Source organism: Mobula birostris, chromosome 9, assembly GCF_030028105.1.
Source record: "Mobula birostris isolate sMobBir1 chromosome 9, sMobBir1.hap1, whole genome shotgun sequence".
Lineage (NCBI taxonomy): Eukaryota > Metazoa > Chordata > Chondrichthyes > Myliobatiformes > Myliobatidae > Mobula > Mobula birostris.
In genome coordinates, this window is record NC_092378.1 from 48,080,609 (window position 1) to 48,103,955 (window position 23,347).

The window sequence follows — 23,347 nt, forward strand, 5'->3', positions numbered from 1 at the left end:
TTAAAGGCTTCACACTTAAAGCATTTTGTGAATAATCAGGAGATGGACAACGAGTTTCATGTTCAGTGATGTGAAAATCTGTTTACTAATTTCCTGTTTATGAATCTCCTTAAGTGATTCTTAAAATACTCAAGTGAGTGAAAATATGGCAGTCCCAGGATTTGAATAATTTTATTTGTTTGTCTCTAGGCTGGGAGATAATGAACTGGGAGATTCGGGAATAGAATTGGTATCTGCTGCTCTGAAGAATGCAGAATGTAAAATACAGAAGCTAGAGTAAGTACCAGAATCAGAGATTGTGTTTACAATCAGTCTGATGGTGAACATTAATACGAACAGTAATTCTGTTACTGATAAACACAGGATTTGCCCTGTCTCCTGAATTTCTGCATCCTTCATCCTCAATCCCTCTAAACTCCAGGTTGGACAAGACTGGTCTCACAGCCGCTTGTGCTGCTGGCTTGGCTTCTGCTCTCAATACAACGCGCACACTGACAGAGCTTGACCTGGGTATTAATAAACTGGAAGATTTAGGAGTTCAACTTCTGTCTGCAATTCTGAGTAACCCGGAATGTAACATACGGAAACTGCGGTAAGTCGTAGACTTTTGGAGATTGGGCAGATATTACTCTGTTGCATTCTCCAATACCTGCTGTCACTACATCACCGAAATAATATGTCCTGGCTCTTCTGGAACCTCTCCAGTGCCAGCCTTTCTTAGATATGGGGCCGAAATCTGCTTGAAACACCCCAAATGCAGTCTGACCAATGCGTTACAATGCCTCGGCATTACATCTGAGATTACTTGCAAACTGGCACAGGACACCTTTCAGACTGAATGAAACAGCAGGCCATTCCAAATGGTTATCTGTGATTAAAACCAAGGTACACTTGTGTTCTGCCAATGTTTTATGGCAGGTTAGGACAAAAGCAGAAAACCAGACTGCTGAAGGTTTTGCTGCCTCATACTGAATCAGTGGCTGCACGAGGCCCAGAACTGCACGTTGGTTGTCTGCAGTGTGTAGACAAGTGTTCAACTTTCCCTGGCTTATACCTATCGCTTACATCTGAGTGAAAGGTTTATTCATGTTTCCGGTCATTGCACACTGAGTGTTAGTATTATCAGTGTTTGTGATATGGCAACTCTGCAATAGGTTATGGATTGGTTGAGCGACTGGGCAAACGTTTGATAAATGGACATTAAAATGAGAAAAAAGTGAGGTCATGGACCTCAGTAAGAGCACTCAAAAGGCAGACTCTCGTCTAGGTGGAAAGAGACTGAAAATGAATGATGTTTGGAGGGATCTAGGTAATCTCGTGCACGAATCACAGATAAACAAGTGCATGCAGCAAGTGGTTATCGCGAAGAGTTTGGAGTTTCAGAAACAGGAAGCTTTGCTACTAACAGCACAGGGTGGTGTTGTGGTCACACGTGAAATACTATGTACATTCTTGTTCCCCTTAGCTAAAAAGGAATTTAGTAGCATTGCAGTGGTACAAAAGAGATTTACCAGGCTAATTTTTAGGATCAGTGGATCTTCCTTTTGAGTGGCTGGATCTGCATTGTTCGGAGTTGAAGAGAATAAATCTTAATAGTGAAACGTATACCGGGGAGGGGGGGTGGCAGGGAGCATGGCAGGGCAGATCTGAAGGTGCTTTTACTAGTGGGAGAATCTTGGAATGAGATGACAGACCATTCATTTAGAGTCATAAAGCATACAAACAGGCCGTTCAGCCTAACTGGTTTTTGCTGATCAAGATTCCGACCTAAGCTCATCGCCTTTGCCTTTGCTTGGCCCACATCTCTCTTGAGCATTTCACATACCTAGCTAAGAATCTTTCTAAATTTAGTTAATGTACCTGCCTCATCCACTTCGTCTGGTAGCTCACCACTCTTTTGGTGGAAAAAGTTGCTCCTCAACTGTTATCATAGTCTTAAACAGCATGGAAACAGGCCATTTGGCCCAACATATCCTTGCCAGTGAGCTAGTCCCACCTGCCTTCCAACTCTGTCTTATTCATGTACAGATATAGATGTTTTTTTAAAATACTGCTAATGTTACTCAGATGTCCCTTTTTAAATCTTTCACCCTGATCTTAAATCTATTCCATTTTGTTTTTAGTACTACCTCCCTCAGGAAAAGTCTGTGCCTGCACCGTCTATGCCTCTCATGATCATATATGCATATCTTGTCAGGTCACCCTGAGAATCTCCCGCATTCCAGGGAATAAAGTTCTCGTTTATAGAACCTCTCCTTGTAACTCAGGCCCTTGTTAGATCAGTATTCTCAACTTAGACCTTTGCCCTCCAGTTCTTCATTCGCCCTGGAAACAAAAGACTGATTTTCCCTGTCTGTACACCTCACGGTCTTGTACCTCAGTAAGATCAGCCGTCATTCTCCTACGCTCCAATGAAAATACTACCATTACTATTAACATCAGACAAGAGGTACACGAGCCTTATGTTTAACCGTTTAGAAACAGTTATTAACCAACAGCATCAGGCTCCTGAACTGGCATGGATAATTTCAGTCACAATCAACTGATCCCACAAACTGCACTCACATTCAAAAACTCTTCACTACTCGTGTTCTCGGTGTTCTCTTATTTGCACAGTTTGCCTTTTGCACGTTGGTTGTTTGTCAATCCCTTGTTTACATTTTTTTTCATAGATTCTATTGTATTTCTTTCTTTCTTCTAAATGCCTACAAGAAAATGAATGTTAAGATAGCATATGATATATATTGTACGTACTCTGATAATGAATTTACTTTGAACTTCGAAATACTCACAACCTGCTGGACATCTCTACATAACTCAATCCCTTGTGAATCTCCTCTGCACACTTTCCAGTGTAATTGCATTTTTCTACACCAAGGTGATCAAAACTGAAGACAATATTCCAAATGTGATCTCACCAATGCCTTGTACAACTGCAGCATAACATCCGAGTTCTATACTCAGTGCCCTGACTGCTGAAAACTAGCATGCCAAAGTACTCATCGCCATTAGTGGGACACAAGTTAAAGGGATCTTGCATTTGTATTCTTCTACTCTACAACAGTCCATTCACAGTGAAAGGTGCATTCACTTTCCAAAATGTAAAATGGCACTCTTACTGCAATGAAACTGCATTTCCTATTCCTTGATGTACTTACCCAGCTGATTAAGATCTCTCTTTGAATCCTGACAAGCATCTTCATGGTCAGTGACAGCCCCTATTGTAATGTCATCTGCAAACTTACTGTGCATTGTACTGTACATTCCCATCCAAATCATTGATAAAGCAAATAAATAACAATGAACCTAGATCCGAGTTGTGGAGAACACCACTACTCCTCGGTCTCCGGTCCGAGAAACACACTCCCACCATCATCTTTTGCTTCCTTGCCATCAAGCCAATTCTATATCCATAGCACTAACTCTCCCTGGATCCCAAGCAAGCCAACTTTCTATAGCAGCGTACCATGCATAACTCTCCCTGGATCCCAAGCAAGCCAACTTTCTATAGCAGCGTACCATGCAGAAGCTATCAAAGGTATTATTGAAATCTAGATAGATAATGTCTACCATCCCGCCCTTGTCGGCCCTTCTGATCACTTCTCCAAAAAAAAATCAAATTATTGAGACATGATCTTCTACAAGCAAAGCTGTATTCAATATCCCTAATTAGCCCCTGTGGTCCTAAGTGCTGAGAAACATAGAAAACCTACAGCACAATACAGGCCCTTCAGCTGCGCCGAACATGTCCTTACCTTAGAAATTACCATGGGTTACCCTCTATTTTTCTGAGCTCCATGTATCCGTCCAGGAGTCTCGTAAAAGACCCTATCGTTTCTACCTCCACCACTGTCGCTGGCAGCCCATTCCATGCACTCACCACTCTCTGCGTAAAAAAAAAACAAAACTTACCCCTGACATCTCCTCTGTACCTACTTCCAAGCACCTTAAAACTGTGCCCTCTCGTGCTAACCATTTCAGCCATGGGAAAAAGCCTCTGAGTATCCACACGATCAATGCCTCTCATCATCTTATACACCTCTATCAGGTCACCTCTCATTCTCTGTCACTCCAAGGAAAAAAGGTTGTGTTCACTCAGCCTATTCTCATATGGCATGCTCCCCAATCCAGGCAACGTCCTTGTAAATCTCCTCTGCATCCTTTCTATGGTTTCCACATTCTTCTTGTAGTGAGGTGACCAGAACTGAGCACAGTACTCCAAGTGGGGTCTGACCAGGGTTCTATATAGCTCTAACATTACCTATCGGCTCCTAAACTCAATGCCATTATTGATGAAGGCCAATGCACCATATGCTTTCTTAACCACAGAGTCAGCCTGTACAGCAGCTTCAAGTGCCCTATGGACTCAGACTCCAAGATCCCTCTGATCCTCCACACTGCCAAGAGTCTTACCATTAATACTATACTCTGCCATCATTTTTGACCTACAAAAATGAATCACCTCACACTTATCTGGGTTGAACTCCACCTGCCACTTCTCAGCCCAGTTTTGTGTCCTATCAATGTCCCGCTGTAACCTCTGACAGCCCTCCACACTATCCACAAGACCTTCAACCTTTGTGTCATCAACATATTTACTAACCTATTCCTCCACTCCTTCATCCAGGTCATTTATAAAAATCACAAAGAGTAGGGGTCCCAGAACAGATCCCTGAGGCACACCACTGGTGACCGACTTCCATGCAGAATATGACCCGTCTACAACCATTCTTTGCCTTCTGTGGGCAATCCAGTTCTGGATCCACAAAGCAATTTCCCCTTGGATCCCATGCCTCCTTACTTTCTCAATAAGCCTTGCATGGGGTACCTTATCAAATGCCTTGCTGAAATCCATATACACTACATCTACTGCTCTACTTTCATCAATGTGTTTAGTCACATCCTCAAATAATTCAATCAGGCTCGAAAGGCATGACCTGCCTTTCACAAAGCTGACTATTCCTAATCATATTATGCCTCTGCAAATGTTTATAAATCCTGCCTCTCAGGATCTTCTCCATCAACTTACCAACCACTGAAGTAAGACTCACTGGTCTAAAATTTCCTGGGCTATCTCTACTCCCTTTCTTGAATAATGGAACAACATCTGCAACCCTCCAATCCTCTGACACCTCTCTGCCCCCATTAATGATGCAACAACAATCGCCAGAGGCTCAGCAATCTCTTCCCTCACCTCCCAGAGTAGCCCGGGGTACATCTCATCTGGTCCCAGTGACCTATCCAACTTGATGCTTTCCAAAAGTTCCAGCACATCTGCTTTCTTCATTTCTACATGCTCAAGCTTTTTAGTCCGCTGTAAGTCAAACCTACAATCGCCGAGATCCTTTTCCGTAGTGAATACTGAAGCAAAGTACTCATTAAGTACCTCTGCTATCTCCTCCTGTTCCATACACACTTTTCCACTGTCACACTTGATTAGTCCTATTCTCTCACATCTTATCCTCTTTCTCTTCGCATATTTGTAGAATGCCTTGGGGTTTTCCTTAATTCTGACCACCAAGGCCTTCTCATGGCCCCCTCTGGCTCTCCTAATTTCTTTCTTTGGCTCATTCCTGCTAGCCTTATAATTTTCTAGATTTCTATCATTACCTAGTTTTTTGAACCTTTCATAAGCTCTTCTTTTCTTCTTGACTCGATTTACAGCAGCTTTTGTACACCGTGGTTCCTCTACCCTACCATCCTTTCCGTCTCATTGGAATGTACCTGTGCAGAACTCCACGCAAATATCCCCTGAACATTTGCCACATTTCTTCCATACATTTCCCTGAGAACATCTGTTCCCAATTTATGCTTCCAAGTTGTTGCCCGATAGCCTCATATTTCACATTACTCCAATTAAACGCTTTCCTAACTTGTCTGTTCCTATCCCTCTCCAATGCTATGGTAAAGGAGGTAGCATTGTGATCATTATCTCCAAAATGCTCTCCCACTGAGAGTTCTGACACATGACCAGGTTAATTTCCCAATACCAGATCAAGTAAAGCCTCTCCTCTTGTAGGCTTATCTACATATTGTGTCATGAAACCTTCCTGAACACACCTAACAAACTCCACCCTATCTAAACCCCTCACTCTAGGGACATTCCAATTGATATTTGGGAAATTAAAATCTCCCACCACAACAACCCTGTTATTATTACATCTTTCCAGAATCTGTCTCCCTATCTGCTCCTCGATGTCCTTGTTACTATTGGGTGGTCTATAAAAAACACCCAGAAGAGTTAATAACTCCTTTCTGTTCCTAACTTCCACCCACAGAGACTCCGTAGACAATCCCTCCATGTCTTTCTCCTTTTCTGCAGCTGTGACACTATCTCTGATCAACAGTGCCATGCCCCCGCCTCTTTTGCCTCCCTCCCTGTCCTTTCTGAAACATCTAAAGACTGGCACTCGAAGTAACCATTCCTGTCCCTGTGCCATCCAAGTCTCTGTAATGGCCACAACATCATAACTCCAAGCACTGATCCACACTCTAAGCTCATCCGCTTTGCTCATAATACTCCTTGCGTTAAAATAGACACATCTCAAACAATCGGTCTGAGCGCACCCCTTTTCTATCACCTGTCTGTCCTCCCTCTCGCACTGCTTGTGTATCTTATTCCTCAAAATCCTCTATAGTAACTTACCAACCACAGATGTTAGGCTTAACTATAACTTTCTAGTCTATAGTTCCCACATTTTCCCTTTCAGCTTTTAAATAAAGATATAATATTATGCCATTCTCCAGTCTTCATGCACTTCACCTGTCGTTCATGATGGTACATATATCTCAGCTAGGGAACCTGTAATTTCTTCTCTGGCTCGCACAGTGTTCTTGGATATACCTGATCTGTCCCTGGAGATTTATCTACTTTTCTTACTTCATATGTTTAAAACCAGTTAAGTAGAAATCTTGTCCCATAGAGTAATGAAGCTCTGGAGTCTTCTGTGCACAGCATTGTAGTAGCCAGCTGATGAAAGATAGAAAAAAATTTGAAAGATCAGAGATTAAGGATTATGGACATCGGGCACAGAGAAGTTGAGGCCCAGTATTGGCTAACCATGTTTGTATTGGGTTTGTGGAGCAATCAGGCCTGCTCCAGCTATTCCCTTGTTCTAGCGATGTCGAATGTTATTTAATGCAATGTGTGTGTTTTATATGTGATTTACTGTTTTATCAAAATTATCTAATAAAGTTAAACAATGTTTACTTAAAAAAAAAATTGCTTACTATCACTCACCGGCCTTTTGGTAACTTTGATCCTCAGACTGTGGGATGTCGGTCTCACAGCTACTGGTGCCAGTGATCTCGCCTCTGCTCTATCGACAAACCACTCCCTGACAGAACTGGAACTTGGTGATAATGACCTGGGAGATTCAGGAGTGGATAAAGTATCTGAAGCTCTGAGGAACCCCAACTGTAAGATACAGATATTGAAGTAAGTTCCACACTGTGGGAGAGTCTGTGGTTATAGTCTCTAGTGTCTTGACACTAAACACTGGGGCAGGTCTGCTACTGGGATGCCAAGCCATTTATTGATAATGACCCCTGTATACTTCTCAGAAGTCCTGAAAGTCCGATGGTGAGTCTGGCTTGTGCTGGCAGCTGTAGCTTCTGTGCTACCATTGTATTGTCACAGTGCAGATTCCTCGTAGTCAAATAGAGCAGGATAATTTCCCCGGATTCCCCGGCTCTCGGGCTGGGAGTTGTGGCTGTGGAGTCAGCAGCAGGTTAAATCAGTACAAGTTCAGTAACCCCAGTGAAATCAATGGGCACGAGAAGCTGCTGAGAGAATAGTCATTAGATAAATCTCATCAGCCCATTCAGCTCAGATGTTTGTGTGGATGTGCATTAGCAGTTTGTGGGTGATGTCGAATGTGTCAATGGCAGAGGTTCACAACCAGTTAATTACCGTGACAGCATTAACCTAGGCAGAGCTGCAGCTGCCACATCCCTCTGTCAGTGGAGTTAGCTAAAGATTTGAACCCGTGAAAAACTACACCCAAGCACTCACAAGAAAGTATCAGCGTGAATATGATTCCTGTAGAAGGAAATTAGCTGGCTGGTGGTGTAATGGCATCCACACCGTATTCTGAGTGGTCCAGCTCCTTGCACGCTTTCCATCCATGCTAGGTTGTGGGTTGAGCATTGAGCTAGCAACTCTGCTTCTTTTTAAAATAAAAAGACAAAAATGCTAAAGAAATGGCAAGATTGCTGCCCGATGCACCACAGGGGATGGAAAGAAACAACAGAGAGAAAAAGGCAGGTGATTTTTGAGTCTCAACCTGCTAGCAGCTCTTGTTTATTTTTCTTTTGCTTCAGGTTCTGGTATCTGGTATTACCTTCTATCTCTGAATATGATTCCTGTTAGTTTTCATTTTCTGATCCATAGGCTGTGGAATACTGGTCTCACAGATGATTGTGCAGAGAATCTTGTCTCAGTGCTCAGTAGCATCCAATCACTGAATACTCTAGACGTGGAATCAAACTCCTTCACAGACCAATCTGTCCCTGCTTTCTGCCGCCTCATACGGACCCTCAAGAATCTGGAATGGATTGGGTGAGTAATATTTAATATCAATAGGTCCACTGGATTTTCTGTGATATTTTTGTCTAAGTTGAAACATTAGCTTCAGTCCACTTTATTGACACTAGCAATCTGTTATGTCCTTTTTAATCTTCATTCTGTTTCAGGCTTGGACGAAATAGATTTGGTTCTGACGGAGAGAAGGAGCTGAAGTCACTGCAGCAATCCAGGCACAGATTGATTGTGTCAGTATGAACATCTGAATGTAGAAGCATCACTGCCCTCTGGATGCTAATATTTTTGGCTGATCACGTATCTGCCCTCCTTACAGCAGTATTCTGAGTTTAAACAATGGCAGGCATTAAATCTCTAATTACCATCCTGTACTTTAATGCAATTTTTAAAGTTAGTTCATTCCTGGGAAGATCTGTGGTTTGATATAGCAGAGTGCGACTGAGACAGTGCTTTCATATAGTCTGCTACATCAGAGTGCTGAGCTTTGGGAAGGTGGACATGGTGTCATTGTGTAATCATCAGCTCCGCAGTTCTCGGTAAGGCACGGAACAGAGCATAAAATATAAAAAGCGCCCTCCTTTCTTGTGATGGACGAATATTTTTTCTGACAGGTTTATTACAACTATTATTTACCGTGCCATGTTTAATTCCCACTGAGTGTGCTTAATGACAAGGATGCTGATGAACAGGTTGAAAAAGGAATAAAAGTTGAAACTGCTGGAAAAGTGCAACATGTTGGTAGCATTATTCAGAAACACGAGATTCTGCAGATGCTGGAAATTAGGGCAACACACACAAAATGGTGGGGGATCTCAGCAGGCCAGGCAGCATCTATGAAAATGAACCTTCATCAGGACTCACTAACATTATTTATATGTTTAATGTTGATAGATTGTATATTAATCTGCACTTTACATCTAGCCAGCTTATTTTTAAGAGTTAGAGGCACATTTAGTATCACAATCCTGAATCACTTTAATACTAAGAGAAGTTGTATATATGCACTGCAGAATATATTGTGTTTGAGTGCATGAAGATATCTCAAACTTTCTGTGCAACTTTAATAATAAATTGCTTTGCTGCTACCCTGCAATGTTCTATTCTGCTTTAACTTCAGCTCAGATTTTGCTTCTGCCACCCCAGGTTAATCAAAAACTAAAACTGATTTCACCTTATTCTATCAGAAGTTGATGAATTGAACAAAATTTTGAAAGTGATCTGCTTTTTGGAACGACATCAGATAGTTGCCTGCCATGAGCTACCAACCACAAAGTGGTAATTGCCCTTCTGTTGAAAGTGGTATTACTTTCTAATGAAGATAATTTCAGTTCTCAGGTTGGGTTCTTGTGGTTATTTTATTGCACCAGTCACCTGACTGAGAGTAACAGCTCAATCCGACTTTTTGGCAGACCAGAGAGTTTCATTTCGAGTTTTATTTGTGTATTCAGACAAATAGTTTCTGTGTATATTTCTGGAGTTTCCTGAAAAGAAGAATTCTAGAAGGAATAGACAATGGTTCAACATCCAGTGATGCCAGTAAAGGCAGTGTGCAAAGTGGACAATTTTTGTCATGGAGGTACAAAAGACTGGAGCAACAGATAATCTGCTGAAAGAAATTTGAAGGCCCTGCAGCATTTATGAGAGGAAGAGAATTGATGGTGTCAACAATGCATTTCCTTCTACAGATGCTGTGTGACCTGCTGAGTTCCTCCAGCAGAATGAAATGGCCTATTATGCATGAGAATAATAATTTTAAAGATGATTAAAAACATCTGTAGATACAAATTAAAAAGAAAAGAGTGTCTGTGAACTGGGTTCACCCAACTGAGTGAAGCAGATTCAGGTAGGCAGAGCCAGTGAGTTGACTATTTATGAGAGGCAAAGGAGGCTGCTCAACCCATCAGCTTCATGCTGGCTCCTGGAGAAGCAGTATCTGTGGAAAGAAAGGAATCGTCGAGGTTTTGGATCGAAACTCTGCATCATGATCCTTGATGTGAGGCTTACACCACAGCATCAACATACATAGTATTCCCACTGAAATTAGTGAGCCTTCACTAATAAGCCTTCTTACTTCAGATTTCCAGCATCTGCAGTTTGTGAATTTTCTTATTCAGGTTCCTGACTGACACTTTGGTTTAAATGATCCAATCAGAATTACTTTATTGCCTTTTAGACAGAAACTTTTGATCTTGTCTCTGTGGATCAACAAATTACCCATGCATAAATGGTAAATTCACTTAAGGTTTGCTCATCTAAATCATGAGTTCCCAACCGTTTTTTATACCATGGAATCCTACCATTAACCGAGGGGTCCATGGATAGCAGGTTGGGAACCCCTGTTCTAGAAGTTTACCGTAATAATTTTTCAGGTTTTGAAATAACATTAGGAAGAACAAAAGTTTAATGCTGATATTTGGCAGTTTTTAAAAATTTCCTAAGGAATTGTGCCTTAGCTCCTGTTACCCCTCTCTCTGTGAATATCAAAGGTAATAAATATATTTTCAGGAATGAATGTAGTAATGTGTGATCACTCAAATCGAGTATTGTTTCCAAAGGGGTTATCTACTAGTGGCTCCTCAGATAGCAGTAGAAGATGCATATAACTGGGATGTTAGGGTTGATTCCTTTAATGAAGAATGTTGTGCATGACTTTGTTTAATGTGATATCCAGCGGCATGGAATGCAAGGCAATGGAGGACCCCTTCACTGCTGCAGCCTTCCTCTGCCTTTACTCCGTTGTAATGTGACATCATCTTCCACCATTTCCATCTCTGAGGTCTTGGTTGGAATGCTCTCTTTGTCTGGAACCTCCTCAGGACCTTACCTTCATGGGTGACCCAACCAGGAGCTCAGTACCAGGTGGATAAACTGAACCTTTGGGAATGCAATGATCTGATAGTGAAGCATTTATTGCTTTTCAGTTTATTCCATTGACAAGAACGTGGAGGACATTGATTTAATATAATTGGCTACAGAACCAGAGTGGATTGAGAGGATATTTTACTTTATTTAGATATATAGTGCAGAATAGTCCCTTCTGGCCCTTCGAGCTGCATCACCCAACAACCCCAATTTAACCCTAGTCTAATCACGGGACAATTTACAATGACTAAGTAACCTACCCGACACATCTTTGGACTGTGGGAGGAAACCGGAGCACCCAGAGAAAACCCACAAGTTCCAGGGAAGGACTTAAGAGACTCCTTACTGAGGATGCTGGGATTCCTGCCACTGTCCGTAAGGAGTTTGTACGTTCCTCCCATGTCCGCGTGGGCTTCTTCAGGATGCTCTGGTTTCCTCCCACAGGCCAAACATGGGCCGGTTGATAGGTTAATTGGTCATTGTAAACTGTCCATTGGTTAGACTAGGGTTAAATCAGAGGATTTCTGGGCAGCACAGCTCAAAGTGCTGGAAGGATCTATTCTACACCGTATCTCAATAAATAAAAACTCTGCCCTGAGCTGTGATAGCATTGTGTTAAAAATTACTGCATTTTCAATGCAGTAAATTATTATTATCTGGATTGCACTGTTTAAAGGGTAGTTGAATTCACTAGCTGAAGCTCTGTGAGCCAGCTGGGTCACCTCATTTTAAGAAGGATGTGGATGCCTTGGAGAGGATGCAGAGAAGATTCATTCATGAGAGGATGGGTAGAGTTGGTTTGTTTTTCTCGGAATAGAGGAGGCTGGGGGGGGGGGATCTGCAAACAATGAGGGATATAATTACAGAAGATAATGAGAAACTTCTTCTCATAACAGAAGTGTCAAGTACCAAGGGCTAGGCTTAAGGTTATGAATAGGCGGCTTGTTGGGGGTCTAAAGAAGAGTATTTTTTACCCAGAAGGTAGTTGAAATCTGGAACACTACCTGAGAGCATGATGGAGTTTGAAACTTTCACAACATTCAAGAACTATCTTTAAGTTGCCCTAGCTTAGAAAGTTACAGTGCAGGTACTGCTAAATGCAATTACTATATTAATTTGGCCTCCAGTGATTAATTTGGATATGATAAATGGCTATACTTCTTCTCTGCTGTACATTCCATGGCTCCATGCATCCCAAAATGAATAAATACTGGAGAAAGAAATATTTCAGAAGAACGGGGAAAGAACAAATGGGTGAATTGAACTGGTCACATTGCAATTTCATAGCAGGTTGAAGAAGCTCATGTATTATGCATGTGATTGCAAATTAAAATATTGGAAAATAAATGTAACAAGTAGAAACTTATAAACAAAAAAATACAACTGAAATGTTTGAAGCTATTAAAAAGCACACAATTTACCTCAAACAATTTTTTACAAGCTCAGCGGCAAGTTGGCAAACAAAACCTAGCACAGCTGAGAACTGTTTCTAATACATTTCAATTTCATATCAGGAAAATGGAATGTAACCTTACATTTAAATAGACAATTACATTTAGAATTATTAAAAGTTTATCTTCAGATCACAATAATCAATACCAAAATGCCAACAAAATGGTAAAAATGATTAAATATTTCTAAGTGCAAATAACACAGACTTTTACTTGTAGTTTGTTATTTAAAAACTGCATAAATATATTATCCTATAAACACAGTGAGTTTACTGTCTGTGGGAGAAAGGAATGACTCTGGACCTATAGTCTCTAAAACTCAATAGGGTTGATCTGTTCTTCTATCTGGGCCCACTGCATATTCATTGATAGAAGGTGCTATGCCTATTTTAAAAGATAATTTCTCTATAGGTCCCTCCCACTATGTAGAATGTGGGCCCACATATTCCAATTTTACTTGTAATTCATTTGACTGATTAGAAAATTCAGATACAGGTATGCCCTGCACCAGCAAAATTTAGCAAAGTGTGAGCAGATCTCATTCAGACTTAGAAAGTTCATACCGGTCTTGGCAAAGTGAGAGGTGTTTCCCCTGGCTGTCCAGAATAAGGGGTTACAGATTAAGGGGTAGGCCATTTAGGACTGGAATGCGGAGGAATTCCTTCACATAGTGGTATTGTTTCAGTTGGCTCAGTGAAAAACAAAAAAGAGATTGATAGATACAGGTATCTCTGTATTCTCAGGAGTCAAAAGAATGGGGCTAGTGCAAGGAAATAGAGTTGAGATGGAAGATCAGCTATGATGTTGATGAGGCCTGAGCAGGTGTGTGGGGCTGAGTGGCCTTCTCCCCCTTTCATTTCTTTTATTCTAATGTGGGTACTTGAGCTTTCCTAACAAGAACTGTAGAACTTCTCAGTGACAGATCCAAAGCATTGAATCACTTCAATTGTAATATTGCTTTTTTATAACAAGTGTTCTTGAAAAGATCTTTATGGATGGCATGCAAAACTAAGTTCTTCACTGTATCATCATACACATGATGATAATGAAAAGGTGTCAACGCATTAAATTTAGTGCAACATTGTGATGTGTAAAATCACTATCTGGGTCACGGTTTGAGTTCCATCAGGCATGAGGATAGAGCAATAATGCACCACTTTAGTAATATTGGACCAGTTTTAGTGACAACAATCCCTTATAAGATCTTTATGAATATTTCACCACAAAGAGCTCTTCTTTGTACTATTAGCTCCCCAGGACCAAATACAGCATAGGAAAGATAACCTGTTCTCTAGGTTAAGAGGAATGCAAAATTCAGGAGTAATAGAGATGGTTGTTGGACGCGTTTTACAGTTAAGACCTCAGGTTTATTGGAAGGCAAAAGCAAAGGCACAATAGAGGGAGGAGGGAAATCTTTCCTTGTTTAACTGGGCTTCAGTGTTTCACATGGCATTAATCCATATCTACCACCAATGCTGAGGTATCTGTTCCAAGAATTAGAAATATTGTTTTTGATTTTATTTTTGTTTTTATTTTATCCCATGTTTTGAGGTGCAATGTAATTTCTGACTGCAAATAGTAGAACACATTTTCCCAGATGGCAGCCTTCCTCAGTGATCCTTCTCTGCTAAAGGCCATTTATGATGATGGATATTTGAAGGACTCGAGAAAGGGAGATGAACTTCCAATCAACATTGTGTACGTTGCTCCCAGTGCAATAGTAATGAGAAATGCCACACCATACATACTGTCCAGCAAACGACTTAACCTTTTCTGGCGGAAGTGTTCCGAAAGGGCCAAGGATAAAGGTCATGCTTCTTCAGCTCCAACATACACTAAGTCCAGACCTATATTCATAATCCAGTTGGAGATGGTTTGATCTCCTGAAAAGTAAATTAAAATAGTTTCTAAAGCTGGCACCAACTTAATGGAAGAATGCAAAATCATTGCTTAACACCCTCCTAAGTATATAAACATTTAGAACAGCTTTGGTGAGGGCCTCTCCAAGTGCAGTCAGCATAATTCTCAAAGCTTATAGTCATAGTCATACATTATTGATCCCAGGGGAAATTGGTTTTCGTTAGTTGTACCATAAATAGTAATAGAACCATAAATAGTTAAATAGTAATATGTAAATTATGCCAGTAAATTATGAAATAAGTCCAGGACCAGCCTATTGGCTTAGGGTGTCTGACCCTCCAAGGGAGGAGTTGTAAAGTTTGATGGCCACAGGCAGGAATGACTTCCTATGCCACTCAGTGCTGCATCTCGATGGAATGAGTCTCTGGCTGAATGTACCCCTGTGCCCACCCAGTACATTATGTAGTGGATCGAGACATTGACCAAGATGGCATGCAACTTGGACAGCATCCTCTTTTCAGACTCTTTCAGTGAAAGAGTCCAGTTCCATCCCCACAACATCACTGACCTTACGGATGAGTTTGTTGATCCTGTTGGTGTCTGCTACCCTCAGCCTGCTGCTTATAGAGTCATATTCAAGTCCATGCCTAACAGGTCCATGCACAACCATCCTATCTCCATTCCAGACTTACGTCATTTGCAGTTGAATTCAATTTTGGGCTTTTGTGTCTTTTAGTCATAACTACTTCAATGTTGCCATCTTGCACTCTTGTAAACTTAGCTCACCCAAATCTGCTGCTGGAATCCTAACATTTATCAGTGGTCAGCATGGTGATAGAATCTAAAGGAATTAATAAGGTAAAAGGGAGAGTCAAAAATGAGCTTAATGTCAGATGGGTGTGTTAATGGGTGGTTGATAGACAGTCCAGATTTTGTTCAGTTTGTATGCCGCCTCTGTACTCACCAAACTACCTTTCAATGAAATATCTTTCTTTAATCATTCCAAGCCTTATATTTAAAATTTTCCACTGAAGGTCACCTCCACCTCTGCATATTTCTCTAACCCTGTAGCTCTCATTCATCAGTTAGTCCTCTGTTCTGGTCACTTGGGGATGCCGGGGTTTAGCTGCTTTGTCACCTCTACCTCCATTAATGACCACTCTGGACACATGAAGAAGTTGCTCAGAATCTCACCTGCATTGCTCGACCTTGGGTCTCAATTGGAAGGGTGAAAGCCAATATGGAACAGATAATACACACTGCACTGAAGAGGCACAAGGCTGCTGTGGGCCATGAGGCAAGAAGGACCTGAATGGGCAAAACATTACTTATTAGAGAGAATGCATTCACAAATCAGGCCTGAATGTCAGTAATGAGCAGACATGAAGTATGATGGCATGTCAGGCTGCAGCTACAAAAAAAAAGAAACAGTTAATATTTCAATCCTGAGACGACTTCTTAAAATTACTGCCTATTTCTCATTACTGTAATCATTCAGCTATCTCAAATACCTATAAGAAATTAAGTGCAGTCTCCCCTAGTTAATGAAAGAGTTATGTTCCTAAATACCTTTGTTAAATAGGAGTATCCTTCCATTATTTCCCATTGAAAAAGGACTGCCCGGTGTCTGGTGCTGAAGAGATGATGGTGGAGGAGAAAGAGATGGAAGGCGCTGCACAAAACTTTCTTTTTTTGGTTAGCAGTCATAGTCAATTTAAATATCTAAAATTAACAAACATTCCAAACAAAGTAGAATTCCAATTTGATCTAATCTAAAAATTGGATAATTAGTTGATAGAATGGTCATTTAAGATCCAATGGTTTACCACGGGCCTTCCCATTACCTGAGGCAGAATAAGACACAGCTCACCTGTGCTATAAAGGGTGCGATCATTGCTCCAATGCGAGCCATCGAACTACAGGACCCTAGTCCCAAGGAACGCATGACTGTAGGATAGACCTAGAATGCAGAAAAAAGCAACAACTAGTGTTTTCTTCCTGGAAAAACATATTCATGCACACCATCAAGCTTGAGATGATGGCCATAACCCTAGCATCATGACAAGAAGTCATTGTTCAAGTTGCCATTTGGGAAGGATCACTAGATGGATTAGTTTTAAAGGCAGCATTAATCCAGTTAATTGGGGGAGTGTCAAGTATATGGCAGAATGATGGTTCAGCAGTTAATATTGCTGCCTCACAGACTGAGATTCAATCCTTGTCCTCGTGTGGAGCTTGTACGTTCTGCTAGGTTACCACCAGGTGCTGTGGTTTCCACCCACATCACAAAAACATTCTGGCAGGTTTATTGTCTTATCACGTGTTAGCGTTGGTATGAAGCGAAGGAATCAAAAGAGAATGATGTGAGAATGGGTAAGTTGCATAGATACAAAGTAATAAGGGTTTTCAGGAGTGGTGTTGCTAATCAGGGATAGTATCACAACTACAGAAAGCAAGGAGGTTCTGGAGGGATCATCTACTGAGTCAGTGTGGGTGGAAGTCAGATAATAGGAAAGAAGCAATTACTCTATTGGGAGTATTCCGTAGATCCCTCACTCCCCATAGCAACAGATACACTGAGGAGCAGATTGGGAGCCAGATTTTGGAAAGGTATGAAAATCACAGGGTTGTTATCATGGGTGAGTTCAACTTCCCTGATAAGGGGCCTCCTTAGTGCAAGAGGTTTAGATCGTGCAGAAATTGTTAGGGGGTAACCGGGAAGGACTCCGGACACAATATGAGCAGAGGCCATACTGGATCGAGTATTTAGCAATGAACTTGGTCAGGTGACAGATCTCTTAATGGGTGAGCATTTTGAAGTTAGTGACTACATCTCTGAATCTTACCGTAGCCTTGGATGACAGGAGTAGACAGTATAGAAAAGTATTTAATAGGGGGGGGGGTGGTGAATTATGATGCTATCGGGCATAAACTTGGAAGTGTGAATTGGAAGAGAAGCACTCAGAGAATGCACAATGGAAATGTGGAAGTTGTTTAGGGAGCAGTTACATGGGGTTCTGAATAAGTTTGTTCCACTGAGGCAGGGAAATGATGGTACATTTAAAGTACAGATAGAACATCTAATCTAACCAAGAAGAAGAAAGAAGCATACTTAAGAATTAGGAAGCAAGAATCACACAGGGCTCTGGAGAGATATAACCTAGCCAGGAAGGACTTAAGAAGCTATATTTATTGTGTTTTATTAGTATTGTGTTCTTTAATTTAGTTTGCTTTTTAGATGCTCCATCAGATCTAGAGAAAAAATCATTTCATTCTCCTTTACACTGGTGTTCTGGAAAAGGCATTAAACAATCCTGATTACAAACAAGAGAAAATCTGCAGATGCTGGAAATCCAAGCAACACACATAAAATGCTGGAGGAACTCAGCAGGTCAGGCAGCATCTATGGAAAAAGAGTACAGTCAACATTTTGGGCTGAAATCCTTTGGCAGCACTGGAGAAAAAAGCTGAGGAGAAGATTTGAAAAGTGGGGAGAGGGGAGGGAGAAACACAAGGCAATTGGTGAAACAGAGGGGGAGAGATGAAGCAAAGAGCTAAGAAGTTGATTGGTGAAACAGACAGAAGACCATAGAAGAAAGAAAATAGGGGAGATGAGCATCAGAGGGAGGTGTTGGGTGGGCAAAGAGTTAACATGAGAGAGGGACAAGGGGATGGGAAATTGTAAAGGGGGACATTACTAGAAGTTGGAGAGATCAATGTTTACGCCATCAGGTTGGAGGCTACCCAAACAGAATATAAGGCATTGTTCCTCCAATGTAAGTGTGGTCTTATCCCGGCAGTGGAGGAAGCTATTGATTGGACATATTGGAACGGGAATGGAAAGTGGAATTAAAATGAGTGGCCACTGGGAGATCCTGTTTGTTCTGGCAGACAGAGCGTAGATGCTCGGTGAAACGGTCTCCCAATCTACATCAGGTCTCACCGATACGTGAGAAGCCGAACACAGTATTTGATCCTAACAGACTCACAGGTGAAGTATTGCCTCACCTGGAAGGATTGTTTGGGGCCCTGAATGGTAGTGAGGGAGGAGGTGTAGGGGCAGGTGTGGCACTTGTTCCATTTGCAAGGATAAGTGCCAGGAGGGAGATCAGGGGTGGGGGGGGACGAATGGACAAGGGAGTGGTGTAGGGTGCGATCCCTGCGGAAAGCAGAAAATGCCGGGGGGGGGGGGGGGAGATGTGTTTGGTGGTTGCAGAAGTTTTGGAGCATTATGTTGAATTATGAAACAATCTTGAATCTTGAAGAAGGGAATTAGGAGAGCTAGAAGGGGACATGAGAAGGCCTTGGCAAGTAAGATTAAGGAAACCGCTAAGGCATTCTGCACGTCTGTGAAGAACAAGAGGATGACTAGGGTGAGGGTAGGACTGATCAGGGATAAAACAGGAACCAAATGTTTGGAGTAAGAACAGATAGGGGGGATCTGGTAGCAGGTGGCACAGTAGTGTAATGGTTAGCACAATGCTTTACGGTACCAGTGACCCAGGGTTCAATTACCACTGCTGCCTGTAAGGAGTTTGTATGTTCTCCCCGGGTTTCCTCTGGGTGCTCCAGTTTTAGTAGATTAATTGGCCATTGATTAGGCTAGCATTAAATTGGGGGATTTCTGAGCAGTGCGGTTCGAGGGGCTGGAAGACCTGTTGCACGTTGTATCTCAATAGATCCTTGAAGAATAGTTTGCTTCACCCCTGAGAGGGACATGCTGAGGTTAAGGAGGAACCAGCGTACTGGAAATTTTGTAAAACAGTAGGATAGATAAACCCCTGTGGCCAGATGGGATAAAACCCAGGTTACTTAATAAATACTTTGGTTCTGTATTCACCAGTGAGAGGGGCCTTGATAAATGTGAGATTAGTGTAGAGCTGGCTAATATGCTGGAACATGTTGACGTTAAGAAAGAGAATGCATAGGAGCATTTGAAAGACATCAGGATAGATGTGTCCCAGGGCCAGGTGGATATACCCCAGGTTACCACAGGCAGAGACAGCTGCAACTTTGGTGATGATGTTTGAGTCATCGCTAACAATAGGAATAGCACCTGAAGACTGGCAGGTGGCAAATGTTATTCCTTTGCTCTAGAAAGGTCATACTTCATGAGCCCAATTGAATTCTTCAAGGAAGTGGCAAAACAAGTTGATGAATTCTATCAGTGGATGTGGTGTACATGGATCTAATGTCTTTGACCACATTCCTTCATTAGGCTCATTTAAATAGTCAGGAGGCATGGATCAAGGAAACTTAGCTGTGGGGATTCAGAAACACAAGAAAATCTGCAGATGCTGGAAATCCAAAGCAACACACACAAAACGCTGGAGGAACTCAGCAGGCCAGGCAGCTTCCATGGAAAGAAGCAAACAGTCACGCCTCGGGCCAAGACATCGCCTATTTGCTCTTTTCTGTGGATGTTGCCTGACCTGCTGAGCTCTTCCAGCGTTTTGTGTGTGTTGCATGGATTCAGAATTGGCTTCCCACAGAAGGATGAGGGTGGTAGTAGATGGAGCATATTCTGCCAGGACCCCTGCTCCTTGTGATATTTATAAAGGACCTGGATTTATAAAGGACTTGAGCCAGCTAGGTCTTTTCTCTTTGGAGTGAAAGAAGATGAGAGGTGGTTTGATAGGGCTGTAGAAGAAGATGCAGCCTAGGGTGACATTATCTAGGTGGTTCACGAAACTACTTCTTTCACTTCTTTATGTCTTCTTTATCTTTCAAATGTGGTTCTGCTACTGTTAGAGCTTGCGATCTACATATTGGTGGTGGGTTTCCAGGCCAATTGAGCAATCTGGTGATTTGCTGTCTCTAAGAGTGTTCCATGAGGTTTCGAGTGAAGCATGCAGCCTAGAGGCCAAGAAGCCTAGAGACAGGACGCAAGCCCGTGATTCACTCCACTTCTCACCAATCTTGCTGCTGAAAGCACCGAGGAAGAATGAAACCATCGAGGTGAGCAGGTGTCCAGCACCGTCTACCAGCCTCTCACTTGCTGCTGCCAGACAATCTGCATGTGACTGTTCTGCTCACTTGCTGCTCCTGAAGGAAAGTCCTGCCTTTGAATGAATTCTCTTTTTTTTTCTTTTCTCTCTCTCTCTCTCTCTCTCTCTCTCCCCCCCCCCCCCCCTCTTATTGTTGTTATTTTGGATGATTTTGAATCAGGGCAACCTGCAGACAATGAACACTGAGCTGAACTGAACATGCCTGGAAAATTTGTGTTTTATACTCTGTGTTTTTTGCAGTTGTGTGATTTTTTTTGCGCGTGTAGGGTGGGGTTGGGGGTTGATGTTTTTCTTTGAACGGACTCCATGGTTTTCTTTGTTTCATGACAATCTGTGGGAAAGACGAAACTCAGGGTTGCATACTGCCTACGTGCTTTGATAATAAATGTACTTTGAATCTTTGAAGATGATTAAGAGGCATAGATAAAGTGGACAGCCAGAGTCTATCTCCCTCCAGGGTGGCAATGGTTAATAGGAGAGGGTATAATTTTAAGGTGATTGGAGGAAAGTATAGGGGAGGTGTCAGAGATAAGTTTTTTTTACACGGGGAGTGGTAAGTACATGGAATGCATTGCCAGGGGTGATGGTAGAAGCATTACATTAGAGGCACTTACAAGACTTGTAGATAAGCACGACAAACAGATATATGCAGGGGTATGTGGGAGGAAGGGTTAGATTGATCTTACAGTACATTAAAGGATCGGCAAAACATTGTGAGCCAAAGAGCGAGTATTATGCTACACTGTTCTATGTTCTAAAACCAGTTAGAGTAGTATGTGTAACAGTGGGTGACACAGGCAATGGTCCTTCCAGATTACTATTTCGAGAAGAATTATCCCCAAAGCCTGTAAACTACACCCCTACAGGTAATTCTGCTATAACATCTGTTTCGTTAATGCAAGTTGGTTGCAACATGATTGATGGAAGAGGGAATACCGTTTGTATTATGAACATTGTTGAAGTATATGCTTTGCATGCAGCTGCAGCCTGTTCAGTTATTACAACGTTCTATAACAGAAGCCTTCTTCAGAATGTCACTATCACATTATTGCAGAGCCCCCTGTATGTAACAGGAACATTTTACTGCTGATTGACATTAAACCTGAACCTCATTGATAGATCCAAGTCACTTCTAGGCCTGGCCAGTCAGTGAAGAGTTCCAGTACCAAGAAATATTTTCTGATACCAGCCCATCTGGTAATGACCATAAGATAATAAGATATAAGAGCAGAATTAGGCAATTTGACCCCATCAAGTCTGCTCCACCATTTCATCATGGCTGATCCATTTTACTTCTCAGCCCAATCTCCCAACTTCTCCCGGTATCCTTTCATGCTCTGACTAATCAAGAATCTATCTGTTCCATAAATATATCCTGCGTGAGGCCTCCCTTTGCACCTCGGATTTTAGAATTTTCTCTCCATTTAGAAAATAGTGTATACTTTTATTTCTTCTACCAAAGTACATGACCATACACTTCCTGACACTGTATTTCATCTGCCACTTCTTTGCCCATTCTCCTAATCTATCCATCTCCTAAAGCCTCTCTGCTTCCTCAACACGACCTGCTCCCCCAGCTAGATTTGTATCATCTGCAAACTTGGCCACAAATTCAACAATTCCTTCATCCAAATCATTCACACATAAAGTAAAAAGAATCAGTCCTAACACAGTCCCTTGTGGAACACCTCTAGTCACCAGAAAAGGCTTCCTTTATTCCCACTCTTTGCCTTCTGCCAATCAGCCAATTCTTATCCATCCGAGTAACTTTCCTGTAATACCATGGGCTCCTAACTTGTTCAGCAGCCTCATATGTGGTACCTTGTCACAGGCCTTCTGAAAATCCAAGTACATACCATCCATCAATTCTCCTTTGTCCATCTTGCTTGTTATTTCTTCAAAGAGTTCCAACAGATTCATTGGAAAATATTTTCCTTTAAGGAAACCATGCTGACTTTGATCTATTTTATCATGTGCCTACAAGTAGCCTGAAACTAAATCCTTAACAATCAACTCTAACATCTTCCCAATCACTGAGTCAACCTAACTTGCCAATAGTTTCCTTTCTTCTGCCTCTCTCGCTTTTTGAAGAGTGGAGAGACATTTGCAATTTTCCAGTCCTCCGGAACCATGCCAAAATCAATTGGTTCTTGACAGATTATTACTAATGCCTCCATGATCTCTTCAGCTACCTTCTACAGAACCCTGAGGTGCACACCATCTGCTCCAGGTAATTTATCTACCTTCAGACCTTTCAATTTCTCAAGGACCTTCTCCCTGGTAATGGCAAATTCACTCAATTTCACCACTGGACAGGACTGAATATATGGCATACTGCTAGTGTCTTCCACAGTGAAGACTGATGCAAAATACTTATTCAGTTCATCTGCCATTTCATTGTCCCCCATTACTACCTCTCCATCATCATTTTACAGTGGTCCGATATCTACTCTTGGCTCTCTTTTACTCTTTATATATCTGAAGAAACATTTATATCCTCTTTAGTATTATTGGCTTGCTTTCCTTCATATTTTCCTTCTTTATGACTTTTGTAGTTGCCTTCTGTTGGTTTTTAAAAGCTTCCCAATCCTTTAACTTCCCACTAAGTTTTGCTCTATTATATA

The 23,347-nt window shown here is 41.7% G+C and overlaps 2 protein-coding genes across 8 annotated transcripts in view; one reads left to right on the forward strand and one right to left on the reverse strand.

Annotated features, from left to right (window-relative positions):
* LOC140202741 (NACHT, LRR and PYD domains-containing protein 3-like) overlaps window positions 1-11,133 on the forward strand; it is a 72,247-nt gene extending 61,114 nt beyond the window's left edge. For both annotated transcript variants that reach the window (XM_072268005.1, XM_072268006.1), the window contains 5 exons: window positions 190-276; window positions 422-592; window positions 7,268-7,438; window positions 8,393-8,560; window positions 8,695-11,133. In XM_072268005.1, the coding sequence (XP_072124106.1) occupies window positions 190-276; window positions 422-592; window positions 7,268-7,438; window positions 8,393-8,560; window positions 8,695-8,782 (685 nt within the window). In that variant the 3' untranslated portion in view covers window positions 8,783-11,133. The remainder of the gene's footprint in view (window positions 1-189; window positions 277-421; window positions 593-7,267; window positions 7,439-8,392; window positions 8,561-8,694) is intronic.
* Window positions 1-23,347, reverse strand: part of svopl (SVOP-like) — a 155,692-nt gene that overhangs the window by 21,698 nt on the left and 110,647 nt on the right. For 3 of the 6 annotated variants that reach the window (XR_011887179.1, XR_011887180.1, XR_011887181.1), the window contains exons 14-16: window positions 16,586-16,675; window positions 15,910-16,023; window positions 14,624-14,738 (exon numbers count right to left, since the gene is read on the reverse strand). Coding sequence is in view for 3 of the 6 variants with exons in the window: in XM_072268009.1 (XP_072124110.1) it covers window positions 14,709-14,738; window positions 15,910-16,023; window positions 16,586-16,675 (234 nt within the window). In the remaining 3 variants the exon portion in view is untranslated. Of the gene's footprint in view, window positions 1-11,936; window positions 14,739-15,909; window positions 16,024-16,585; window positions 16,676-23,347 lie in introns of those variants that run through there. The other 3 variants (XM_072268009.1, XM_072268007.1, XM_072268008.1) reach the window with 1 other exon arrangement.